General features: G+C 45.7%; 4 protein-coding genes across 7 annotated transcripts in view; 2 read left to right on the plus strand and 2 right to left on the minus strand.

Moving 5' to 3' along the window:
• pgp (phosphoglycolate phosphatase) overlaps nt 1–1,147 on the plus strand; it is a 5,248-nt gene extending 4,101 nt beyond the window's left edge. The window contains exon 2 of the mRNA XM_008436233.3: nt 1–1,147. This exon is cut by the window's left edge and continues 691 nt beyond it. The gene's annotated coding sequence lies outside the window, so the exon portion shown is untranslated.
• Nucleotides 1,148–1,244: 97 nt separating this feature from the next.
• Nucleotides 1,245–6,084, plus strand: bricd5 (BRICHOS domain containing 5). 2 transcript variants are annotated; one of them, XM_081600685.1, is made up of 6 exons: nt 1,318–1,537; nt 2,288–2,416; nt 2,495–2,644; nt 3,351–3,458; nt 4,033–4,183; nt 5,834–6,084. In XM_081600685.1, exons 1-6 carry the CDS (start codon nt 1,496–1,498, stop codon nt 5,926–5,928), a joined length of 675 nt encoding a protein of 224 aa, XP_081456811.1. In that variant the 5' UTR covers nt 1,318–1,495; the 3' UTR covers nt 5,929–6,084. The 2 variants fall into 2 exon arrangements, with proteins under 2 accessions (XP_081456810.1, XP_081456811.1); XM_081600684.1 differs by having other exon boundaries at nt 1,245–2,416.
• Nucleotides 6,085–6,135: 51 nt separating this feature from the next.
• mlst8 (MTOR associated protein, LST8 homolog (S. cerevisiae)) lies at nt 6,136–12,424 on the minus strand. Its single transcript, XM_081600682.1, has 8 exons — nt 12,154–12,424; nt 11,046–11,097; nt 10,618–10,780; nt 10,422–10,497; nt 9,718–9,870; nt 7,498–7,622; nt 7,242–7,405; nt 6,136–6,837 (listed from the first exon to the last, which is right to left on the minus strand). The coding sequence occupies exons 1-8, from the start codon at nt 12,280–12,282 to the stop codon at nt 6,719–6,721; spliced, it is 981 nt and encodes a 326-aa protein (XP_081456808.1). The 5' UTR covers nt 12,283–12,424; the 3' UTR covers nt 6,136–6,718.
• An 898-nt stretch (nt 12,425–13,322) lies between these two features.
• Nucleotides 13,323–18,695, minus strand: meiob (meiosis specific with OB-fold). 3 transcript variants are annotated; one of them, XM_008436235.3, is made up of 14 exons: nt 18,595–18,695; nt 18,263–18,329; nt 18,014–18,071; nt 17,735–17,866; nt 16,692–16,764; nt 16,408–16,603; nt 14,986–15,086; nt 14,855–14,907; nt 14,687–14,782; nt 14,506–14,598; nt 14,056–14,200; nt 13,797–13,974; nt 13,637–13,723; nt 13,323–13,566 (listed from the first exon to the last, which is right to left on the minus strand). In XM_008436235.3, the coding sequence occupies exons 2-14, from the start codon at nt 18,317–18,319 to the stop codon at nt 13,453–13,455; spliced, it is 1,383 nt and encodes a 460-aa protein (XP_008434457.2). In that variant the 5' UTR covers nt 18,320–18,329; nt 18,595–18,695; the 3' UTR covers nt 13,323–13,452. The 3 variants fall into 3 exon arrangements, with proteins under 3 accessions (XP_008434457.2, XP_008434456.2, XP_008434458.2); XM_008436234.3 differs by having other exon boundaries at nt 18,567–18,672; XM_008436236.3 differs by lacking the exons at nt 13,797–13,974; nt 14,056–14,200 and having other exon boundaries at nt 18,567–18,672.
• Between the last annotated feature and the right edge of the window lie 7,617 nt (nt 18,696–26,312).

A 26,312-nucleotide genomic window follows, 5' to 3' on the forward strand; every position in this document is an offset into this window, starting at 1 on the left:
GATTGGTTGTTTTTGGTTAATTTCTTCAGAGCAGCTGGAGATCCATCTGTCCACTGATTATCTGCCTCATATCAAACTAATGGTGACAGTTTTAAGCTTTAAATGGAGGAAGAGGAAATCCAGGTTGTACTTAATGCTTTGACTAGGCCACTCCTATGATGGAGCGCTGCCGTCTGCAGTATTTGTTTCAGTTCATGCAGCTTTAAGGAAGCACTTTGTCTCCATCCTGTCTGTGATGTCATTTCCTGTTGAGCACCGCCATGTTCAGCCTGCAGCTGTTGGTTCAGGGGTGTCCAAAGCGCGGCCCGGGGCCATTTACGGCCCGGGACTGGCTGTGTTTGCAGCCCACGACTCCAATTAGAGATGAAAGGTGGTCGATGCAGATGGAGGATTTTGTTCATTTTAAATAAAAATGATTACAGCCAAGTTAAAATCTTACAGTCGAAGACGTTGTGAGGATCACGTCCATCCAGAGCTGCTTCTGGTCTCTTCAGTAAACCTGGTTTCACTTTTCAATTACAGACTAATCGAGTTTTTATTGCTCAGAATTGACAAAAATGTTTTTATGCTCAGTAAATTCTCAAATTGGACCGTTTCTTTTTAGAGGTAAGACCTGTTTGGATCGATGATTATTTACACACCCCTCAAAAAAACAACATTTTACTCATTTAATCGTTTGGTTTATTGTTCAGTGCATTAAAACGTCAGTATTTTGTTTTAGTGACCAGTTTGGACACCTCTGCTCCAAAATCTGTTATTTCCAGTTGGTTCAGTTCGTGGTGCAGCTGGAAGATGTCAGAGATGTTTACTGGTATTATGGATAGAATAAAAACTCAATTTCTGCTAAAAAACACAAATTATGATCATCTCAAAGGTTTTCTAGAAAGAAACTTTACATTTTATGAGTTTGAAAAGTCAAAAGTTGGCTACAAGAATCTCAGACATTTTTCAGAAAAACTTATAATTTACCAAGTCAAATATTTTATTGAAAAAAATAACATTTTTAAATTTCTGATTTTACCTTCAAAGTTTGTTTTTTGGCTGAAATCTATTTTTTCTATCTATGGCCGAACCGCGTTTCTGATCAGTTTGTATCCAAATGATTTCAGATGTTTAAGATCCCCAATAAAAGCCCGTATTTTCCCAGCGCCTGCCTCACCTGAGTCTTTCAGCTGAAAGTGACCCCGGTTCTGTCAGCGGCTCCGGTTCTCCTATCGCCTCCGGGCCGCTGACGGCTGCTGTCCGCGCCGCTTTGTCCATTGTCCGGTCCGGGCTGCGCAGCCAGGCCGGGAAGGCCGGCCCGCCCGCCCGCCGGCCGGCCGGCGGAGATCCAACCCGAACCTGCAGGAGTTGAGGGTTTTGTGCTCAGGTGTGCTTCCTGCTGGGCGGGGTGGGGGTAAAAAGCGCGAGCCCAGGTGAGCCAGCCTCAGTCGGAGCGGGTCATGACTGCAGACCGATGCGGGTAGCTGCGTGAGGAGCCACCAGAGGAACCAGGATGGTGAAGTGCTGGACGCGTTCAGGAGGAGGCCGGGGCGCGGTAAGGACGGAGGTCAGGCGGTAAGGACGGAGGTCGGGCGGTAAGGACGGAGGTCAGGCGGTAAGGACGGAGGTCAGGCGGTAAGGACGGAGGTCAGGCGGTAAGGACGGAGGTCAGGCAGGAAGCGGCTCCACATCAAACCTGATTTAGAAAGGAACCAGAGCAGATCAGACATGAGCATATCCGGTTGGTGATCCGGGATTTGTTACAAAACGGATCGGAAAGTTTTCATGTTCGACAAATAAAACGTCACTGGTCCAGATCCCAATCTGAAAAGTGTGGCGTGCATTTCTATTCAATCCCAGGTGAGACCGCCGTTCGTTTCCACCAGCTCTCAACATCAGTCTTCAAGTCTGTCCAGATTCTCAGTTGGATTCAGGTATGGACTTTGACTAGGCCACAAACCAGCTCTGGTCTAAACCATTGTCCTGCTGGAAGCTGAACCTCCAGTCTCTGGTTTTCTTCTTGATTCAGCTCCACAGCATGATGCTGCCACCACCACATCCTCAGTTAATTTTTGGCCTCCTCTTTTCTGCCTCTAGTGGCCGAAGGCAGAATAGCCGCCTTTATTCTAGCAGCTCTCCCTGTTGACACTCGGACCTGAGCTGTGGATCGCTGCAGCTCCTCCAGAGCTTCTCTGGTTGAGGCCGTCCTGGAAGCTCTCCACACTTTTCAGATTGGTGTGAATACTTTTCACGGCTGATGTCTGTACCGGCTGCAGACCTGTTGAGGTTCTTGCCGTGTTCTCAGGGTGAAGGTTCTGGCTCGGCCCACTTCCCAGCCAAGGCGTTCTGGATCTGCCTGTCGGCGCTGCTGCTCCTGGTCGCCATGGCGATGGGACTGACCGGCTACCTGGCGCTGACCGGGCCGGGCTCTACGGTACCACGCTCGCATCCGGACCGCGCTGCGTTTTTCCTGTGAGCCGCCGTCTAAACGGTTCCGTTTCCGTCACTTCAGGCCCTGCAGACCGTGCGGCTGACGGCGCCGGACCAGACGGGGGTTCTGCTCAACCAGATGGCCGTTTTGGACCCGCAGAACCACCTGGTGACACTTTCCGTCACCGCGGCAGGAAATCAGACGTCCACGGTTCTGTTCGACGTCAAACACGTACGTCCAGGAGATTTTCTACCGTTTCTCCTGTAAACCAGGACCAACAGCTGGCTCCATTTCTGATGATTAATCGATTATCTTAATGATTAATCAGGTGATTTGTCCTTTTAGCCTTTTAATCCGTCATAGAAATACAGTAACAGATGCAAAGATCTTGCTGCCTAAAAGCCAACAGCAGCTTTCCTTTATAAACTCTGTCATTGGCTGCAAACGATGAATCAGCAGATGGAAATCCTGGAGATCATCCATCAATAACTGATGTTTAAGTGTTTAATAATGTGAAGCTGAACTATAAAAGATCAGGTTTACAGACTAAAATGTTTTTTATTTTAGATGCTAAATGTTTATCGTTTGTTAATTATTGGTGTTTTTTCAGAAAATGGCCTTTTTAGAATTTCTATAATCAATTAGTTGACAATTTTTCATTTTATTTATTTAACGGGTAAAAAACACAAAGAGATCCAGAAGCAGGAATCAGTCTATTGATTCAATAACCGATCAATGGGTTCAGCTGAAAATCAGGAACCATCAGGGTCATTTGATGATGAAGGTGATGATGAAGGTGATGATGATGATGATGATGATGAAGGTGATGATGATGATGATGAAGGTGATGATGATGGTGATGATGATGAAGGTGATGATGAAGGTGATGATGATGATGATGATGATGAAGGTGATGATGATGATGATGTTGCTGCAGGGCCTGATCTGCTACCAACCTGCAGACCAGCAGCGCTGCTTCCTGCAGACCATGGAGCGGTCCGACTACGACCACGTGGGTTCCCTGCTCAGCGGACCACAGAACCAGGTGAACGGGCTCAGCAGTGGTTCGGTTCTGTTGGGCTCAGCAGCGGTTCGGTTCGGTTCAGTCGGGCTCAGCAGCTGCAGCTCTCCCTCCGTGGCCCCCAGGCTGAATCGGTGATCCGATCCGGGCCGGTCCGGTTTCAGCAGAGACCCGGCCGGGGCACAATGGTCACTCTGTGGCTCTCAAAGGGCCGACTGTTCTGCTGCCCGATTCAGAGGCGGGTCCGGTTCCATGCCAGGTATGATTTCTGCTGGATTATCTGATTCCTAACAATAATCTGAGGCCGAAAGGAGCTGGGTCGCGTTCCTGCCGAACGGAACCGGGTCGCGTTCCTGCAGAACGGAGCTGGGTCGCGTTCCTGCCGAACGGAACCGGGTCGCGTTCCTGCAGATGAGTAATTTAATCTGGCATGGAGGAACCAGCTGCCTGATGAGGTCACCATCGCAGCCTTTCGCTCAGGCTGTTGTTTAGCTGTGGTCGGTCATCAGCAGCTCTTTAAGCTCAACATGATTCCTGCTGGTTCTGGTTCTGGTTCTGTCAGCCCGTGTTGGTCTGAACGGCCACCCTGTCCTTGCAGGGAGACGTCCAGCTGTCTGGGAACGAGACGCAGAGGCGGACGCGGTTCCTGGGCGTGATGGCGGGCGGTCAGGTGGGCGTGGCCTCGCTGGACGAGCCGCTCCGGACGCTGTGTCGGGACAGAACCGTCCACCGGACCCGCAGGACCGACGGTGAGAGCAGAAACATGCCACTGATGAGATAAATGTTTTCCTTTCACTCAACTCTCCACTCATACACAGCAGTGACTCTCAGGCAGCTAAGTGGGGCTGAAAATAAAACGTAATCAGTTGTTATCCCAATCAATAACCAATCAAACTGCATCTGTCTGCACCGCAGCCTGGGAGAAGGAAGGACTCCAACCAGCTGCAACATGAGACGAACTCTGACCTTTCAACTGACTGAAAGGTCGTTGTGTCCCTGAACACCGAGTCAGCAGAGACCAACATGACAAAGACTAACATTTAGCCTGAAGGAATATTAATGTTCGTCTTTTCAGAGTCACATTTTCACCATTTTATTCATTTATAAATGTCAGTTTCTGTATTTAATTCATATATTAGACCAGCCCGGCTCCAGACGAGTTTAACAGGGGGCAACATGAATCAATAATCACATTACTCAAGTTAAGAAAAAGGTACATTGCAGTAAGTCCACTGTTATAAAAACCTTTTTTACAAAAAAGTTACTTGAGTGAATGTAACAAGTTCCACCCACTGTTAGACACAGACAACATCAGTAGCCTACAGGATGCTAAGGTGCTGTATTGGTGTTAGCTAGTCACCTGTTAGCTAACATTAGCTAGTCATCTGTTAGCTAACATTAGCTAGTCACCTGTTGGCTAACATTAGCTAGTCACCTGTTAGCTAACATTAGCTGCATCCAGTAGCTTTACTCAACTCAGTCGGTTAGTTTGGGGTAAAAACTGTGCAAGTTTCTTAGTGTTTTGCTGCCATGACTCTAACACACCTGAAGCTCCACCCAGCAGCAGCAGGTCTCCTTCGCTGCTGTGCAGGTGTAAACCCAGCGCGAGCGTCTCAGCGTTCATGATGCGTTTAAAGGCGGCTCGGAAAAACGGGTTACGACATGTTAACAACGGATTAAACGGATTTAACTGCTGAAAAAAAAGTGACAGAAGGTACAGATATGGGAAGTGCTGAAGCTCCTGTTGTATCAAATCGTATAGGAATAACAGAGCTGGCCACTCTGAGGTAAAACAGCAAACAGCTTCCAGTCCAGGGGGGCACGGCTGACTCTGAGGGCGGCAACGCCCCCCAACGCCCCCCAATGAGCCTCTATAAGATTATGATCCAAACTAAATATCTACTTGGCAAACAAGCTTGCTAAGTAAATATGTTGTGTTTAGTTGGAAGCTGACTATTTAGCTTATGGCTAACTAAAGAATTACATAGCAAGGTGACTTGCGAAATATCTTGTTAGCTTAAAGCTAAATATTTAGTTGGAAAGCCAGTTTGCTCTGTAAATATTTAGCTTACAAGCTAAATAGAAAGCCGACTCATCTCCCGGTAACCAAATCCACCAAATGCTGCAAAGAAAGTTGACTATTTATTAGCTAACAATCTAGTCTGTTTCTAATTTTTAGTTTGAATTTGTGGTATTTATAAATGAAAATAAAACAAACTGTTTTCTCTTCTGTCAGGCTAAATCACACAAATCATTTCTGTTGATCGACTGTAACTTTTATAAAAACCAAGCGAGTTTTAATCTGATTTTCAGCTGCGTGTGGAAAACGTGGGTCCATGTAAACGTTTACCGGCAGCCTGATCCGTTTCTAACCCCCATGGTGCCTCTAATTGCCCCAGGCCCAGGCAAACAGCGGCTGGTCTACTTCTGCATCGACATCTGCTTCCCCAGCAACATCTGCGTGTCGGTGTGTTTCTACTACCTGCCTGAGTGACGGAGGTCAGCCTGGGAGCAGTGCGCCCCCTGGTGGCACCATGTGGAGGTTCCAGACAGAATCTTTGTTTTTGTTTAGGCTGGAGTGTAATTAATTATGTGCAGCCGTTGTTGTAGAAATGTTTTTATCTGCCTATTAAAACACATACTGTTGGTATTTATGTTGACAAGTTGTTTTCATTTAATCTCACAGAAAAGAGACTAAAACTGACAAACATTTGGTTTATTCCCAGTTGACCCACCAGGCACAGAGAAACAGATCTGAACTCAGAGCATCACAACCACAAACCTTTAGGATTTTATGCAACAAAGTAGCGCATCGTTTTGAAGAGAAACACAAATCTGAAAAGTGTGGCGTGCATTTGTGTTCAGCCTCTTTATTGTGACCCTCCTGGTATCAGATTATAGCAGATGTAAAACTTTAACTCTGTAAATGAGACGTACAGAAAAAACCTGGGTAATTCTACAAACTTGTTTATTCTGGGCTGAATATGAAAGCGATTTATTTATTTCTTCTTCTCCTTCACAATAATTCTGTGCGTTTTTTCACCTAAAGTCCAGTAGGGGGCTCTGAGGTGACACAATGTGAGCTCAGCTGAATGTCCAGTTGTGGTGAATAAATACAGAAACGTGTTGAAATGTGAGGTTTACCTTCTGCTTCTCCTCCTGCCTGCCTGATAAAGTCTGTCCTGTAAAGCCTGAGGCGGCCATGATGCTGCAGGGAAACCTCTAACTCTCCTCCACCGCGAGGAACCGGCTTGCTGGCGTCTTCGTCGTCCCCCTCGTCTTCCTCAGCCGAGCACGCTGTCGTTGAAGGCCAGGCAGACGACGGCCTTCTGGTGGCCGCTGTACTCCCGCTTGATCTCCCCCGTCTCCACGCACCACAGCCGGGCCAGGTTGTCGGAAGACGCTGTGGAAGGAAAAACTGTCATCCAGGACTAAAGAAATCTATTTAAAGTGGAGGCCAGAAGTTTACATACACCAACCAACATCAGTTTGAGCCTTTGAAGACAGAACAGGTTAGAATAGTTTGGCTGTGAGTTTAGTGAAACTACTTTTGAACAACCAAGTGACTGGAGTTTCCTGTTCACTTCTAACTTTTCCATCACTATTTCACCTTCTACCATGTGCTGCAGTGGCAGCATTATGCTGCGGGTCTGTCGAGGTTAAAGGGGATGAAATAATCTAAAACAACCCAGAGATGATGGAAACACAGACATTACTGGTGTATGTAAAGATCTGAGCCTGGAAGTTCCACTCTGATGAAAAGAACTGTTCAAATGAATCATGAGTCTCCAGGGCTCGTATACAGACCAGTAACGATGTACTGGGAGTCCCCAGAGAAGGCGCAGTCCCACATCCAGCCTCTAGAGGTCTCTCCAGGGTTGTTGCTCTTGATGCTCAGCTCCGTCATGAGGGAGAAATTCGACGTCCTCCAGATTTTACAGGTCTGGTCTGCTGAGCAGGTGGCCAGCAGTCTGGAGGGAACAAACGCAAACACGACTTATTTACAGGGGAAAACAGACAAACTGGCATCTGGAGGAGAGCATGGAGGTCGAAGGTCGCTCACGTGGAGTCTGGGCTGAACTTGCAGCGCAGGGAGTAGCGTTTGTGTGCCGGGATCTTGGTCTTGGGAATCAACTGGGTGACTTCGTCTCCCATCCCTCCAGCCAGGTTCCACACATAGCAGTTTCCCTGCAGAGGAACCAGCAGGTTAAAGTCCCACAGGGGCGTCTCCAGGGCCGCCTCAGGGGCCCACAGCCCCACAGGGGCGTCTCCAGGGCCGCCTCAGGGGCCCACAGCCCCACAGGGGCGTCTCCAGGGCCGCCTCAGGGGCCCACAGCCCCACAGGGGCGTCTCCAGGGCCGCCTCAGGGGCCCACAGCCCCACAGGGGCGTCTCCAGGGCCGCCTCAGGGGCCCACAGCCCCACAGGGGCGTCTCCAGGGCCGCCTCAGGGGCCCACAGCCCCACAGGGGCGTCTCCAGGGCCGCCTCAGGGGGCCCACAGCCCCACAGGGGCGTCTCCAGGGCCGCCTCAGGGGCCCACAGCCCCACAGGGGCGTCTCCAGGGCCGCCTCAGGGGCCCACAGCCCCACAGGGGCGTCTCCAGGGCCGCCTCAGGGGCCCACAGCCCCACAGGGGCGGCTCCAGGGCCGCCTCAGGGGCCCACAGCCCCACAGGGGCGTCTCCAGGGCCGCCTCAGGGGCCCACAGCCCCACAGGGGCGGCTCCAGGGCCGCCTCAGGGGCCCACAGCCCCACAGGGGCGTCTCCAGGGCCGCCTCAGGGGCCCACAGCCCCACAGGGGCGTCTCCAGGGCCGCCTCAGGGGCCCACAGCCCCACAGGGGCGTCTCCAGGGCCGCGTCAGGGGCCCACAGCCCCACAGGGGCGTCTCCAGGGCCGCCTCAGGGGCCCACAGCCCCACAGGGCGTCTCCAGGGCCGCCTCAGGGGCCCACAGCCCCACAGGTGCGTCTCCAGGGCCGCCTCAGGGGGCCCACAGCCCCACAGGGGCGTCTCCAGGGCCGCCTCAGGGGGGCCACAGTCCCACAGGGGCGTCTCCAAGGCCGCCTCAGGGGGCCCACAGCCCCACAGGGGCGTCTCCAGGGCCGCCTCAGGGGGCCCACAGCCCCCGGAAATATTCTCAACCCTCACTGAAATAAATCTGTTTTGTTTGTTTGTTGTTACAAAAACTGCCAATAAATTCCATATATTGAGGTCATAATATGAGTTTAAATAAATAATCACATAAAGTATCATTTTTAAAGGGGCAGTCTCGTCATGTTATGTTTTTCCTGCAGTTTTCCTTTAATTCTTTCATGTTTGAGAAGTTCTTTAATCTCCATGGCAACCATCCAGCTGTTTAACGCCTGGGTGGACCTAGCCCCGCCTCCGAGGCGCAGCTCCTCCCCCAATCAACTCCTTCAGACTAGCCAGCAGCAATTAGCAATCAGCTGAGCTCATTATAGGAGCTGCTGCTCAGAGTTGCGCTGGTAAAAACACTAAAGGGTTAATAGAGGAGCCATGTTGGATGACTTCCTGGGGCGGAGCTTCAGAAAGAGCAGGAGCTCTTAAAGAGACAGAGGCCCAATTTCAAGACTTTAAATTCAGAAGTCAAATTTATCTTAAGTCATGTTCGATATATGCATATATATGTAAGCATTTTCATAACAATTGAATGTAATGGAGTTATAAAATGGCACCATGTGCCTGGAAAACATAACACTGCCCCTTTAACTCAAATAAGATCATAAATGTTGTTAACATCATGTTGGATTTTTTTAAATGATTATTATTTCACTTTCTACTAGTTTTTAGATGTAGTGTTTAAAACAAGTGCTGTGAATTAGCTTTTGCTGTAAGCATCAAGATGTGAATGTGGGACTGCTGCTCTGTCTGTCTGTCAATGTGTGTCTGTCCCCATCAAATTAACTGAAATTTAATTTGTCAGCTCCCCTTTAATTGTTCGTATAATAATGTGCAGATTGGTATGACACAGGCATGAAAGGTTGCACTGAAGTTTTTCTAAAGGAACCTAATAATTTTAGCTGCAGAGAATTATTATTATCTTAGCAATGCTTGCCCAGGAAATCATTTTAAATTATATTTATGAACTGTTTACAGTCATATTTCATAGTAGAAGAGTTTTCTATTTTAAAAATGAAAAGCATCTTCCTGTTTTGTTGCAGTTTGAGACATTTTGTCCTCGCCCTGCTGCTGGGGCCTAAGCCCCCCTCGTCCTTAAAACCCAGGGACGGCCCTGGCGGCTCGCGCTCTGTGCAGCCTGACTGACCGAGCTGTTGACTGCAGCCATGTAGCTGGCGTCTGGGTCGATGTGGACCGAGTTGACGGAAACCTCGGGTTCTGGAATCAGCTGCTCGTTGTGATCCGTTTTCAGGTCCCAGACGTGAATGACGCCGCTCTGGTCTCCCACTATCAGCTCAGCCTGGAAAACACACAGACCATGAAGCAAACGCTGCGTGACTCCAACACAATGCGCAGCGTCGGCTTATCTGGAGGCAAACCATTGCAGAGGAGGGCAGAGGGCCACAAACTGTAGAGCAGAACTACCTCAACATGTTTTCACTCACGTAAAGGTAAAAAGGACCCGTCTAAGAAATTACTCAAGTTAGAGTAAACAGGTATGTGGCAAAACTCAGGTAGTGAGAAACTGATAAAATGACGAGTCATTTAAAATTTACACCATCAGACGGACCAAAATATAAAGTTATATGGAAATTAAAATATTTCAAAATGAAAATAATTGATATAAATACCACAACTTCAAAATAAAATCAGGCAAAAGAAACATTTTTCCAAATGACAAAAACTGCAGGTCTGTGTCTGGTTTGGTTAAAATAAGTTAATACATTTTACTAAAGTATGAGTAGCAATACGTCATAATAGAATTACTCAAGTAGAAATTAAAACGTACAGCGTAGTAAAAGTATATTTCTCCCAAAATGTAACTAGTTACTCTGGAGCCAGCAGACTCACCTGGTTGGGATGGAGACACACACAGTTAATGGGAGCGTTGACCTGGAAGATCCTCTGGCACTGCAGGTTCCTGGACCTGAACAAGGACAGCAGCTCAGCCTGCTGCACGGCGAGCTAATGGCGAGCTAACGGTGAGCTAACGGCGAGCTAACGGTGAGCTAACAGCGAGCTAACGGCGAGCTGACGCCGGCGGTACCTGAGGTCCCAGATGCGAGCCATGCAGTCCTCTCCTCCCGTGTACATCCAGCGCCCGTCCTCATGGAAACCCACAGACGTGATGTTCTTGCTGACGCCGTCGTAGTTGATGACCGGGTTCGGATTGTTAGAGTTCAGGTCATACATGCGGATGTGCTGATAGCCTGGAAATCACAGATTCAGACACAACAAGCAATAAAAAGCTTCTTTATTCAGTCGGAGCAAACAAGAATGAGAAACAGCTGCAGTCTGCAGACGCTCAAAGCTGGTAGGACCGTAAAGCCTGCACGAAATGCGATTCACATGAACACATAGAAACACCCACCACACTTTTCAGATCTTTAGTCATAAAGATTTTGAAGAATCTTTATCCTTCCACACATAAACCTGCTTTATTGAAACAGATAACATAGAACATGCTGAACTGACCTGCAGCAGCTATCATGCTGCGGTCAGGTGTGACCTCCAGAGAGTTCACCTGCTGCAGGGAGGAGTTAAGGAAGTCACCTGTTGCCGGGCAGATTATTAAACCTCTGAAAGTGTTAAAATGTCTTAATGCTGTAGCTTACATACAGAATGATTACCGTCTCTTTAAGTAAGAGATGATGATGTCATGGACGGGTTCTGGTCCAAAACCCCAGAACAAAAACCAAAGACCTAGTGGGGGTGGCAGCATCATGCTGCGGGGACTGTTTTACTGCTGGAGGAACTGATGAACTTCATAAAAAAGATGCAACATGGATAGACATCAGCCAGGAAGTTAAAGTCAGGTCCAAACAGGTCCAAACGGGTCCAGATGTCTCTCCGCATCCAGTCAGACTACAATCCTGACCCAGTTCTGCTGGTTCTGTCAGGAACGGACCACAACTCCAGAAAACTATGGAGAGAAGCTTCTGGAAGGAAACCCAGAACCTGAAGTCATTCAGCTCCAAGGCAATGAAATAAACTTTATTTATAAGGTCACTTTATTAACAAAGCACCTTTTGCAGGCCAGGAACCACAACGCGCTTTACATAATATAAAGCATAAAGAAGAGTTACTTCTGTTTGTATAGTAACTTTTAGAATAAAGTTACAATTTTATTCTCCTGTTACAAGTTTATTGTAAAGTTACGACTTTATTCTTGTTATTTGAAAACTTTATTCTTGTGAAGTTAAGATTATTCTCGTAAAATTATGACTTTAAGCCCTTAATATTACGGCTTAATTCCCCTGATATGAGTTTATTCTCCTAACATTCCTAATATTTACATCCCTCGGCTCTTCGCGGTTCAACATTCCCGGATTTTCTGTGGGACGTGACTTAAAATGATTTGCCAATTTTTTCAACATATCCAAAACATTTGAGAGAAAATGAATCTTTGTGGACGCAATGCTACGTGACGCGCTATAGTAAGTAAAGTGTAATAAAATAAAGCACAATATAAGACATAATATTGTCTTATACGACATATGCAACTTCTAAAGCTGCTGATTTAACCAGACAGGGCGGTAAAGGCTGTAAACTTGTGGTTTCGGCTGATTGTGGGTCAGGATACGGAGTCCTGGTGCTGGACCGTCCGGGTGCAGATCCCGCTGTGGGCCTGCCAGAACCGGACCGTGTGGTCGTATCCGGCCGTGGCCAGGATGACCGGGTCGCTGCCCACCGTCCCTTGGTTCACATTCATGGTTCAGCAGCTGCAAAAGCTTAAAAACAAGAAATATTCCCTTTACCAGCGTCAGAAAACGATATTATGACGTCACCATGTCTGATCCTAGCCAGCTTAGCTTCTAGAAAATAAATAAATCTAGTTCTGCTGGAACTAAAACACAGTTTCTGATAAATAAAGTGTTTATTTTGTTTACATTACCTTCTGTCTCCTGTGCTGGCACGGCTCCGTAGAATGTCCGTCAGAAACCTGAAACTGCGCCTAAAGAGTTCCGCCTGGATAAAATAATGGAACACTACCGCCACCTGCTGGTGCTTTTCATTATCCCTGGACAGACTAACGTTTTCAAGACCTTTACTATGGAGGACAGTATAAAACATGGAGATAAATAAATTACCTGTTGAAGTATTGATTGCATCCAAAAACTAAAAAATAAAAACTTTTATTTATTTTATATTATTATTATTTATATTATTTAATGATCCATTTTATTTCCATTCGTATTACTCAATGAGTTTCCCTTCTTATTTCATTATTTATTATGTTCTGTATTAATTTAACATTTTCCATTTACTGTCACATTTCTATTTACTCATTTTTTCTATATTCTCTATGTATAATTTCTGTATTTATTATTTTTTAATTTACTCTCTTTATTATACATCAGTTTATTATACTTAATAAAAAGTTGTTTAAAAAAATAAAAATTGCTGTTGTAGATGATAAAAAATATAAATTTATGTCACACTATAATTAAACAAGTAGGACAAGTTCTCTTTTTTTGGATGCAATATTTAGCAAGTTATTTACTCCATCAAGCAATTTATTCATTTAAGTATTTATTACCAATTTTGACAGGGCTTGACCTCCATATTTTCTAAGTAAGATTTTAACTAAATACAGGATGGATGGATGATATTTTAGAGGGTCTGCAAACATAAATATTCTCTCAATTTTCTTTATCCTGACATTAAAATACCTTTTCAAACTGCAGACGAATCCTGAGTTCAGTATTAATAAATATAATAAATATTGAAGCATTTCACAGAATAGCTATGGAAGCTTTTAAATGAATCATTTATTTAACACATATTTAATAATCTAACAAGCTGCCCATGCTAACAGAGTAAATATATTTAGATGAATAAGTTAAATAAATACTATCTGAGTTAGTTGGTTGCGGCTGCATCACTGCTCCTGCAGCAGGGCAGACATGCTCTGCTTCACCTCTCCAGGGTCGGCCAGCGAACAGCCCAGGATCGTCCCCCTCATCCCGCTCTTCATCCTGGCAGAGGGGAGGATCTGTAACACATCGCCTGGCGTTAAACTCCTGACTCGTCTCCATAGCAACAGCAATCCATGCCTGCGGTACCTTCAGGTATATTTTGCACCGTTCCAGCAGAAACCTCCACTTTAGCGCCGTCCGCTGACCGTCGGTCAAACCGACAAACTCTTCCGTCTGCAACACAGGAAGGGATGGTTGGTCTACTGGTGAACTTTGACCCCAGAGGCGTCAGTGAGGAGGCACGGACCGTGCAGCCGAGGGTCTGCTCTGCCACGGGGCCGCGCAAGCTGCAGGCCTGCAGGGTACCGGTGTGGTCGGTGACGTCCACCAGCAGGTCAAAGGCCGTCAGCGGCCGCTCGCCGCCCGGACACAGCGGGTTGCTGCAGCGCTGCAGCTCCTGCTGCACCAGGAAGCGGCACCTGGCACTGGGAGGCAAAGCGAGTCAGCGCACAGTCGCCGGCTCCGTGGTGCATTCAGGAGCCGTCTGGGGCAGCGAGTTGGAGTACCAGCGCGTCCTGACCACTTTGGACACGGACGAGTCCAGGTCCAGCTTGGAGACAAAGCCGTAGGCGAGTCCGAAGAACGGCTCGGCGTTTTCTCTGGCCTTCTCCTTTAGCTGCTTCACCGTGAACACGGCTGTGATGGACGCCACTGCAACAAGACACAGCAGACTGGACCAGAGAAGACTCTTTGTTGCTGCTGCTGTTGGGGATGTAGCTGGTGCGTCAGATTAACAGGCGTACCAGAAACAAGGGAATAAAAAGGTTCCACTTTGGGACTTTTATATGTAAAATAGATGATAAATTGTGTTAAAGAGCAGCGACAGACTGCTACTGCCTTCACCTGTATGATCCAATTATATTTAATAAAACAGAGGAAATGATGACTCATCAGGTTCCAGATGAAGATGAATTCATATAAATTAAATAAAGAGTGTAATCACTCCTGAAACCCACCAGGCGGATCCTCCAGAGCCTCGTCTTGGTCCAGAGCTCCAGACTCTGACAGGTCTTTCACGTAGCTGAACAACAAGCTGGCTTCTCTCGTGTCTGAGGACCAGTGACCACATTTAGACACTTTATTACTGGGTCTGGTTCTGGTTCTGAGCGCTCAGACTGTGTGGCTGTGTTTTCTCACCAGGGTTGACAGTAATGATGGTTTTGGAGCTCACCGTCGCCACCATGCTGCCGCGAAAGCTGTCAAAACTCATCTTTGCATCGGCAACAAAGAGAACTGGAAAATAAAACCAGGTCAGCGAATGGAGAGGCGGAGAAGCCAGCAGCTGGGCCGAGAAGCAGCTGTTACCGGTTTCTCTGGGTACCAGGTTCTGCAGGAGCTGAATGGCCTCCCGGTCCCAGCTGGGGACAAACAGAGATAAATGATCATAAATCCCTGATCAGGAGGCACCAGGAGGAAACGTGGCGCTCAAAACAAACCTGATGAGAGGAAACGATGAGACGGAGTCATCAAACAGCTTGAGCTCCAGCCTCTGGCCTCTGCGTCCGTCTGAGGTGACAAACTGCTTCGTTTCTCCGATCTGACCAGAGGAAACTGACGCTTCAGGCCGCAGCAGCTTCAGTCCTTACAGGTTTCACTGTCAGCTGCATGTTTAACCAAAACACACTGCAGCCCGTCTGAGCGCCACCAGAAAACTGAACGTTTGTATACCAGAACGTCAACTTTATTGCATCTTTGTACACATTAAAAGATGCAAAACAACAACAAAAAAACAATTTCTGCAGCTAAAAATCCATCCATTTTCTTTACACCCTGGTCCCTCAGTGGGGTCAGGAGGTGCTGCTGCCTCTCCAGCTAACGTTCCAGGCGAGAGGCGGGGTCACCTGGACAGGTCACCTGGACAGGTCGCCAGTCTGTCACAGGGCAACACAGAGACACACAGGACACACACACACACACACACACACACTCACACCTAGGGACAATTTAGACAGACCAATTAACCTGACAGTCATGTTTCTGGACTGTGGGAGGAAACCGGAGTACCTGGAGAAAACCCACCATGCACAGGGAGAACATGGAGACTCCATGCAGAAAGACCGGGAATCGAACCCAGAACCTTCTTGCTGCAAGGCAGCAGCTCTACCAACTGCACCACTGTGCAGCCCCAGCTAAAAATCAACATGAGAAAATCTGAACATCAATCATGGATGATCTGGAGATGATTATTGATAAACTGGCTAATGACTGGATGGAAAACGTGTTTAACTGGCTGTGAACCAGGTGAAGCTAAAACTGAAGAACATTCTGGTGGAACAGATTTACACACAAAAGGTTGTTTTCTTATCTTAAATACAAAATTTATAGATTTATTGTCCAGTTTTGGTTAAATTACAGTTCTGAGGTTGTTGTTCTTTTTTAGAGTGTCTATACTAAAGTTAATGATTAATTGATTACTGAATTAGTTGGGGGTTATTTCAATATGCCCTGTGATGGACCGGCGACCTGTCCAGGTGACCTGTCCAGGTGACCCCGCCTCTCGGCTGTTGACCTCTGGAGAGCAGCGCCAGCACACCTCCCAACCCACCAAGGACAAGCGTGGAAGACAGTGGATGGATTATTTCAGTAATTGATTAATCTGATTAATTGTTTCAGCTCATAAAATCTTGATTAAAAAGATAAATACTTTGTGTCGTATGTAACGCTTAGCGTTGTAAGATGTCAGAGATGATTTCACCCTGATTACAGAGAAAGTTTCCCTCTGCATCCACCACCTGTCCTCAGATTTCTATCACTCCTGAAATGCAGCTGAGGGCCACAGACGGCCCCCGAGCCGCAGCTTGGACCCCCTGATCTGGCGTACAGCAGCGGAGCTGAATCGGGAAGCCGGCGCCCCGTACCAGTTTGACGGCTGCCAGGATGTTGATGACGGTGCCGTCCAGCTGCTGGCCGTTGGCCACGATGTCGGCCAGGGAGTAAAAGTCTCTGCTGTCCTTCACCGGCAGGTGGAGCAGCGGCAGCAGCCGCTCCACGCTGGCGCCGTCGCCACACACACTCACCTGGGAGTGGGTCTCCGTCAGCAGCAGCCTGTAGTGGCTGCAGCAGCACAAACCCTGCTAACGTCACGCTTTATGACATTTCACTGAATGTCTGAGTCACATTCACCATCACCTGACCCACTTACCTCGATGTTGCCGGGCAGAACTTGTCTCCTTTCTCCGGGTCTTTGGTGGAAACTAAAGGATTTTCAATGATCACTAAGAAACAAGCAAATAACACAACAGTTAGAAAAGACATTCAAATAATTTATTATTGTACTAATATTAATTTTTAGGCATTGCTTTAAATCAGTTCCTACAGATTTTAAGTTCAAATTTCGTACTTTTCCAGACATAAATCTTTGTAAAGTTTTTAATTTATTGTTTAATTCAAAATATAAATGATTACCAAGAGTTCACCAAAGACAGTTATCAGTTCAAAGTTTAAATGTTTTCCTGAAGGAAGGAAGGAAACATCCATCCATCCATTTTCTTGCACCCTTGTCCCTTAATGGGGTCGGGAGGGTTGCTGGTGCCTCTCCAGCTAACGTTCCGGGCGAGAGGCAAGGTACACCCTGGACAGGTCGCCAGTCTGTCACAGGGCAACACAGAGACACACAGGACACACAACCATACACACCTAGGGGCAATTTAGACAGACCAATTAACCTGACAGTCATGTTTTTGGACTGTGGGAGGAAACCGGAGTACCCGGAGAAAACCCACGCATGCACAGGGAGAACATGGAGACTCCATGCAGAAAGACCGGGGCCAGGAATCGAACCCAGAACCTTCGTGCTGCAAGGCAACAGCTCTACCAACTGCGCCACTGTGCAGCCCAGGAAGGAAACATTTTATATATATATATATATATATATATATATATATATATATATATATTATATATATATATATATATATATATATATATATATATATATATATATATATATATATATATATATATATATATATATATCTTTTTTTTTTTCTTTCACCATAATAATTTTAGACATAAAAAATACAATTGAATAGGTTTTCCATATTTTGAAAAAATAATTTAACAGAACCTAAAAACAGGCCATCATTAAACTCTCAACAGAAAGTATTTGCAGTCATCCTGTCTTGTTTCTAATGTTTCTGTCTCTAAGTGAGGATCCCGGCAGAAGAGCCAGCCGGTCGTCCTCACCGCAGGCTCCGATGCTGAAGCTGTCGGCCAGCCCGCTGATGAACGCCTCGCCGCCCCAGGCCGTCACATTGATGAAGAACTCTGCTGAGTCTCTTATGGTGAAGCCGAAAGTGAATCGTTCAATCTCAATATCTGTAATCAGAGGAGAAACAGATTTGATTTGTGCACTAGGTTTATAAATAATACAGGGATGACCAGCAGAGGGCGCTGGTGGTCAACGCAGCCAGGTTAACAGCGGGTTAAAAAGGAGGTGAAAGAGAGAGAGAGACGTGTACTGACTTTTTCTATCGGGGAAACTTCTCACATCCGTTTTTCCAATGATGACCCCCAAGACTCTCTGGAAAACATTAGCATAAAGAAACAGAAAGCGACTAAATCTGTGGGAATTTAAATAATTCAGCCCAAATTACTCAATAAGTACACGTCTGAAAGTACACAGCGTTCAAAAACACAAGTAACGTCCCAGCCAAATAACCACGGAGGTTTATTCTGGGAAATCCGCAGTAATGATGTGAGCTGCGAACTCACAGCGTGGGAGAGGTTGGGGTGAAGCTCGGAGATGGAAATGTAGCCCTGAGAAGCCATTTGATGCGCACTTTGTGGAAAAACACAATAGGACAAAGCACACAAAATAAAAACACGTATTTTACGCATTTATTTTTGTAAGAGATTTGAAAATAAAACTGAATCTAACGTTAGCTTTAGCTAAAGAAACGTTTTACGGTAGCTAACGCTAGTCTAACGCTGCCTACACAAAACATTCATGAATTATTTTCAGCTAACTTTAGTCAAAGACTACTATTAATATTAAACAATGTTGTTTAATATTAACCTGTGTATTATAAATCGCTGTCTTTCACCTGCCGACGTCGTTTTTATCACAAAGGTTTTACTTTTCGCGCCGCTGCAAACATCGGCGCACGCGACTGAACACAGATGCTGCCTTCAATGTTGTCGGAAACAAGAGTATCACAGTTGTTTGTTCTACAGGGGGCGTTTAATTAATCTGCTGATATTATTATGAATGTAAAAACTGACTCATTATCTTGTAATATATGAATTTCACACACTTCTGTGGTTTTCCTGTGTGTCAGTTTAGCTCCTGTGTTTTCTCGTCTGGTCTGCCCTGATTGCTCCAGGTGTGTCTCGGGTTCCCTGGTTACCTCTTGTGTATTTAATCCCACCTGTATCTGTGTTTCCCCGTCGGATCCTTGTCTTTGCTCTCTTATCCACCGTCCCCTTGTCCCTCCTGCGGTGCTGGTGTCTTTCTCCAGATGGACAGGCCGTCAGTCTGTCAGTGTCGTTGTCTACCACTGTTTGAGTTTTGGTTTCATTGCTCACCTGGGCTGCCTGGACTTCTGTGCTCTGAAGATCCTCATTAAATCCTCAGCACTCAGCGGCTGCCTCACATCTCTGCTTTTGGATCAGAACCTCAACAACCAGAATCATGACAATAGGTGACATCTGTTATGGTAAAGAGTGGAGAAGGGTTTATGCTTTAAGTCTTTGACATGTCAAACAGGCTTTTGGTCAGAAAAAATGCAGATGATCTAACTTTTAAGTCAGAGGTTCCAAAAGGTGGGGTCGCGGCCTCATTGTGGGCCGTGAGACACCAAGAGCGAGATCTTCAAATAGTGTAAATAAAGCAGGAATAAAGATGTTTAATAAAAGCATTTTTGATGATTTTTGCGTATCATTTGCTTGGTGAAGCAGTCGGTTGTTCTGCTGCCTGCAGACAGAAGGTTCTCGGTTTGAATCCCAGACAGAAGGTTCTCGGTTTGAATCCCAGACAGAAGGTTCTCGGTTTGAATCCCAGACAGAAGGTTCTCGGTTTGAATCCCAGACAGAAGGTTCTCGGTTTGAATCCCAGCCTGGGGACTCTGCATGTTCTCTGGTTTTTACTTCCACACTCCTCTATCATGCGATGGACGGATGAATGATGAAATAGTGAAACAGTTGTTGATGTTTGACTTCTTATCACCGCTAATCACTGATGTGTGTTCTTCAGTTTGCTAAAGGCTCTGGCACTTCATGGGTCAAAAACTGAACTTTTGTAAATACAGCTGGATACAGAACAGATGTTAAAGTTATTATGCATCTGTTTTTCAGTCATAAACCTTAAAATAAAAACACAAACCTGTTTCTTTTCAGTGTGTCCACCCAGCAGTGATCACCGCCACTAACATTTATCAGTAACTCAACTTTACAGTTCATTCCTGATCAGTTTGATGCTGGAATTGGTGATTAATAATCAATGATCATAAACGGTGATGCAGATTTTCATCCCCAGACTTTTCCTGTATGAACTCATAGAAACATTAAAAACATAAAAACCAGCTCAGAGCTCAGGTCGTCTGAAGGTCGGCTGTTTGGGTCTGGATCTGGACCGAAGAGGGAGCAGAGCTGGTGACGGATGTTCCCTCTGTTCTGTTCTCACGCTTTAAAAACAACGGAGCTTTTGTTCAAAACCCGACAGGTTTCAGTTCTTTAATGACCTAATGAATCCAATCTGCATTATTTTATATAATCCGACTAATAAAACGCACTGTCCCGTGCGCAGTGAGCCATATCCTGGCATGGCCTCCACAGCCGTACAGCTTTAGCAGAGCCGCTTTATTGGTTCCCTGACCTGGAACAGGTCCAGCCTGCAGTCTGCTGTAATTTCCCTGCCACCTGTGTCCCGCCTGCCCTGCAGCCTGGTCCAGCATGGAGGCAGAGGAAACTGAATGCATTTAATGACGTGCTGCTGAGCGCAGGCAGCGGCGTGACGTCAGTTCCCGGCATGGAGGACGGCCGTCCTGTTCCCGCTGCGGCCGGTTTCTGACCGGCTGTTGGATCATTTAACCGCCTGGTTTGGTGACTTCAGCTCTGTGGCGCCTTGGCAGGCAACAAACATGACATTTTAGGACATGAGGAGCAAATATTCTGACGTTTTCCAGTGTTTATAGACATTTACTCTGTATTCAACGTAAACATCTCCTAATCCTAATCAGGACACTTACAGCATATTTCCAGATTAGAGAAATTTGAACATTTTAATCCAGACACCTTTTCTATTTCAGACATAACAGATTGACGTCACTGACATGTGGAGTAAATAATCTATCTGGTCAAAATGTCCCAGATTTAATTAGCATTTGGAAATTTCAATGAAAAAATGAAAAATGTTCCATTTTCATTTTGCTAGTGGGTCGACAGCAGAAGTTCTGATCAGCACCAAACAAACAAACTGCAGAACGTTAATCATCCACGGAAAATCAAAATGTACCTGAGTTTAGTCCAGGGGAGGGCTCCAGGACTCCAGGACTCCAGGACTCCAGGACTCCAGGCCTGGAGGAGTCCAGGCCTGGAGTCCTGGAGCCCTCCAGGCCTGCAGGGTCTCCTGCAGCTGTTAGACGTGTCTCCACTTCAACACACCTGAGTCAAATACTGACGTCGTTAGCAGAACCTGACGGCACTGAGGAGGAGATTCAGCTGTTGGATCCAGGTGTGTTGAACAGGGAGACACTAAGAGCTGCAGGACACCGGACCTCCAGGACCCTCCAGGACCTCCAGGACCTCCAGGACCTCCAGGACCTCCAGGGCCTCCAGGACCTCCAGGGCCTCCAGGACCTCCAGGGCCTCCAGGACCTCCAGGGCCTCCAGGGCCTCCAGGACCTCCAGGACCTCCAGGACCAGGACTGTCCAGCCCTGGTCTAGTCAAAGCTCTGAAATGTAATTACAGATAGTCAGACAAAACCGATTTTATGTTAAAATGACTTGCCATAGATGTGGGCAGACAGTAGCAGTCAGTATTCCAACTAATCTGAAGACGCCTCTGACTGAAGGCACTGCTGGGTAAACACCTGATGTAGAGGATGACGACTTTTATCAAGAACCAGAACCAGAACCAGAACCAGAACCAGAACCTGAACCAGAACCTGAACCTGAACCAGAACCAGAACCAGAACCAGAACCAGAACCCTGACTCTTCTTTTTGAGCAACTCCACATTGAGTTGCTCAGTAAATCTCTCCCATGTCTCAGGATGTGAGTCTTTTCCTCGGCGTTTTGCTGTGTGTGTCGGGTTTGGGTTAACCCGACCCGACCCGACCCATTACTGTCCATACTGACATCAGTACACATACATGTAAATATGCATATAGACTCACACATAACAGTATAAACTGTAATAATTTTACATTTTAAGGCTTTTCAAAGCTCATAATTTGAGATAATTTAATTTATTCCAGTTTAACTGAAACACATCTGGATTTTACTTGTCTTTCCCCTTTAAATGTTCAGATATTAACAAACTTTGTGAATTATTATATTTCCTTTCTCAGCTGTAATAACTTCTGAATCCCAGAAGGAAACTTGTTCAGTGTTTTATGCATTACTTCCAGCAGAACGTTAAAGTAATACTAAGGCATTAAATAAAAAGTATTATATCAGTTGTTCTGTTTGCATTTCTCCGGATTTGTGAGGAATATGACAAATAGTGAAAATAAAATGCAAACCTTCTGCATTTATTAAATCTTTTATTTTAAACATTATTCCAATAGTTTCTGCCATTTTAATTCTAATATATATAATATGAGTCTTCTAACTAAGTTGATACCTAAATGTTTTCTCATAAACTCTGCTGGTTCTCCTCTGACATGTCCTTCACCTTTGACCCCAGGAGCCTCTCATCATTTAAAAACAGGCTGTTCAACGTTCAGCATGAGCTCAGAAACACGTTTCTTCAGTTATTGCTGAATGAAACAGAAAACAGGAGCGTTCATACTTTTGTCACACTTGTTCCTCTGAACAATGAAATCGTTCTATTTCCCTGGGCGTCGCCGTAAATCCGTACATATGAAGGAGATTTGTGGCGGCCATGTGGGGGTCGGCGGCGCTGCTGCGATTAGCTGCTGATTTTACAGCATCTGGGACTGATGACCTGCAGAAAACACCGTCAGCGCAGCAGCACACAGACAATCTGATAATCCAGAATATCTGAGCTTCACTCCGTTAAAGTTTAACCTGAGAGTGGAGGACGTTTCTCTGATTCAAACATCAAAGTCTTTGACACATAAATGTAAATTATTTCCGTTTATTTTAATTCAGTGGTTCCAAAAGGTGGGGTCAAGGTCTCGCAGAGGGACGTGAAACACCAATGGAGGGGCGTGAAACTCACCTTCATACGCTGTAAAGAAGATTGGTTGCAGCATTTCTGATCATTTCCATACTGACTTTAAGAGTCCAACCAGCAACACAAGTCGTTCCCCTGTATTGGTACATCCTGTTAATTTATTTGCTTTGTAAAGGAAAGATCAACCCCATTATTGTATCTCTGTGTGTGGAGGCACAACGTCTAGTTTCATCTGCGTTAAACAACTTTACCCAGATATTTTGGAATAACTGATGTTTATTATTTAAACAGATTCTGAGCGCTAGCTCAGCTAGCTACTTCATCTACTGAAAACAAAACCTGTAACTTTGGGCTGATTGGACATAATCTTTGTAAAAGTACCTAAATGTATTTAAGCAATTTAATACAAAAGCACTTTCACAGTTTATATCTTTTGCATCAAATATCCAGATGTTAGCTAAATTATGGCTAAGCTAGTTGAGGATGCATCAAAGTTCTCTCTTTTTTTAACAAATAAAATTAAATAACATTCCTCAAATTTTTACTCTTTGAAAAATGTACCTGTGTTCTTTTTGTTTCTTTATATTTTAAGCAAATATTGATATGATAACTAGGCTAACTTGCTAAACTGACATTCCAGAACCGGTAACTGACAGAGGTCACAGGTCAACAGTTTCATTGGCTCTAGTGGCCTTTATTTGATAGTTAATTGACAGGAAAGTGGGAAATGAGAGACGGGGAAGACATGCAGCGAAGGTCGCCAGGTCAGGAATCGAACCTGCGACGGCCACGTCCAGGACTAAGGCCTCCATATGTGGGTTGTGCTAGCTAAGCTAATGGAACCTTTACATTACTCCAACTGGACCTAATCTGTGTAAAGGTATTTATTTACTAGAGAAGAAGTGATTCTGCTTCAACAGGAGCTTTTTTATGATCATATCTATGTCGGCCTTACCAAGAGTTTAAAAAATCTAAACTTTTTATGCTGAGGAAACAGTTTTGAACTAATATTAGCTGTGTTAGCTAGCTTACTTGCCGCGGTTCCATTCACTTCTGGAGAATCCTGCAGTTTTGTAGTTTTTCTCAGACAAACGTGATTGGATGTCCAAATTGTTGTTCAGACTGGGTGTTTTTCAGAGCGCCACATGGACGGCCGGGCTGCCATGCATTAGACGCGTGTGAAGGCAAACCATGCTGCTCTGATCCCAAATCCAGTTGGATGTCATTTAGGTTCTGCTCAAGCCAAACTCTACAATTAGAGGGAAAAGATTTTGCTTCATCTGTCTCTTTTAGTCTTGAGATGTAGTGCTGGGCCTTGGGATGGTAGTAACATCACATATGGAAGACATCATGCTGTTACAGAGCAGCTTCTCTCACCAGGCACTAATAACAGTGTGGCTATGAGTTTAATAAAAAGGAATGGAACGAATTATGGCCCCATCCTAGTCAGGGCCATCATGTACTGCAGCACATTAGCTTGGCCTCAGCAGCCAGCCAGACCAGCACAGACAGGGAGGGGAACTGGGTTCAGGGCTGCGGTTCTGCAGAGGAACACACAGAGAGATCCGGAGCCTGTGGGAAGCCAGACCCGGCTGCGTCTGATGCGTAGTGACGGGACGGTAACAGCAGTCTGGCAGGGGTTAAACTGAGACTGAAAAATGGTAAAGAGAAATGGACATACTGACGAGTCAAAGCGGAGACAGAGATCAAAACCTGCAGAGACGTAGAGACCAGGTCAGGCGTTTTGTTCCTCTGATCAACTCTGCACTGTTCTTCAGTTCTCTTCAGGCCGCTTTAACCCGACTCCAGTCCACTTGTCTATAAAGTCCGATCCGGTTGGTGAGGTGTGAACGCTAACTGACCTCTGACCTCTGGTCCTCCAAACCTCGGTCTGGGTTCGGTTGAAGTGAACTCTGGTACGGTTTGAACGCCAGGCGGACCAGAGACCGCTCCAGAAGCAGGAAGTGGACTACAGCGCAGGGCATTCTGGGTAAATCCAACCAAAGCTAACGTGTTAGCCTAGCGCTAGCAGCAGAAATGGCTCCTGGTCTTTAGCCTAAAGAGAAATCCTCCAACCGCTAAAATCCTCCATCTTGTTTCCATCTGGTGAAGAAGGAAGTTGCTCTCAGTGTCTTCAGAGGTTTCTGTGTCGTTTCCTTCAGTGGTTCTTGGTGCAGCGCCCCCACAGGCCAGGAGGGGAACAGGTTGGTTTGACTCAGAGCAGCTGGAGGTGGAGCAGATGTTCTGGGTCCAGTAGAACCGGGTCGATCGGATCCATCAGGGGGAAATCACCTTTAATCTGTTTCTCCAGTTTTATTGCGATTCCCAGATCAAAACCATCAGATCCTCCATTTTTTCATTCTAACTCATGATTGTTAGTTTATTGCAAATTTTCCTAAAAGAAAAAGGTAAACACCAAACTCCTGCTCTCTCAGTCTGACGTCATGTCTGCGTTACATAAAAATAGAGTTTAAGTTCTTTCAGTTGTTATAATGTTTGCGTGTCGAATCTGTCTGCCTGTTTTTTCTCGTCTTTTTTCTTCTATTGTAGATTTCATAATATCACAAAATTCCTCACAAATATCTTGAAGCTCCTCCACAACAGATCTCTTCATGTATCTCAAACTTACATCCAACTGGTTTTATTTTGAAACTTTATGAATTTTCCAAGGAGATTAGCTGCAAACTTCCTTTAAAAATCTGTTTTTGATTAAAAATCAGGAGAAGCGCTCACAAATCTCCTGGATGTGCTTTTTATTAAATCAATAAACCGACTCAGCTCCAGCCTCGCTCAGCGGCTTACCGTTTCATTTATGACCATGACAACAAAAATGCAGGACCACTAGAAACGACGCCTGTTGGCAAAGTCTGAAGTTTTATAAATTTGTGATTTAATGAAAATAAAATATTTAACCTAAACAAACTGGATGTGAGTTCAGCCTAATAATCCCAGCAGTAATTTTAAGGGTTTATCTTGTTTTACTGCAGTTCAGCTGGTCTGATTCAATATTAATAAATTCATTTTAACACTTTAACTGTGTTTTTTAATCTTCAGGAATAAAAAAACATTCAGAGCAAATGAAGGCTAAATGGAGTCGGTACGTTTTTCCTTCCTGGGTGGGCGGACCGGTTCCGACCCGGTTCTGACCTGCCATCAGTTTTCAAGTCTGGGCTGGATTTAGATCTGCACTTTGACTAGGCCATTCTGGATACTGAATGTCAGAACGTGTTGATAAAATCATAAACTGTCTGCAGTCGATGATTCCTTCTTAGAATGAATCTTTTCACGCTGATCAATCTGTCCAGGATTTTGCGGGTTTTTATGATTTATTTTGATCAGATTTAGACATTAAAAGGTTCCTGTGAGCTGGACGGAGACGCGGTGTGATGAGATTTTCTCCCTGCTGTGATAAACAGGAAGTAGAACATGAACATGGACCAGAGACGTAACATAAGATTAGACC

Source organism: Poecilia reticulata, chromosome 19, assembly GCF_904066995.2.
Source record: "Poecilia reticulata chromosome 19, P_reticulata-male-v2, whole genome shotgun sequence".
Taxonomy (NCBI): Eukaryota; Metazoa; Chordata; class Actinopteri; order Cyprinodontiformes; family Poeciliidae; genus Poecilia; species Poecilia reticulata.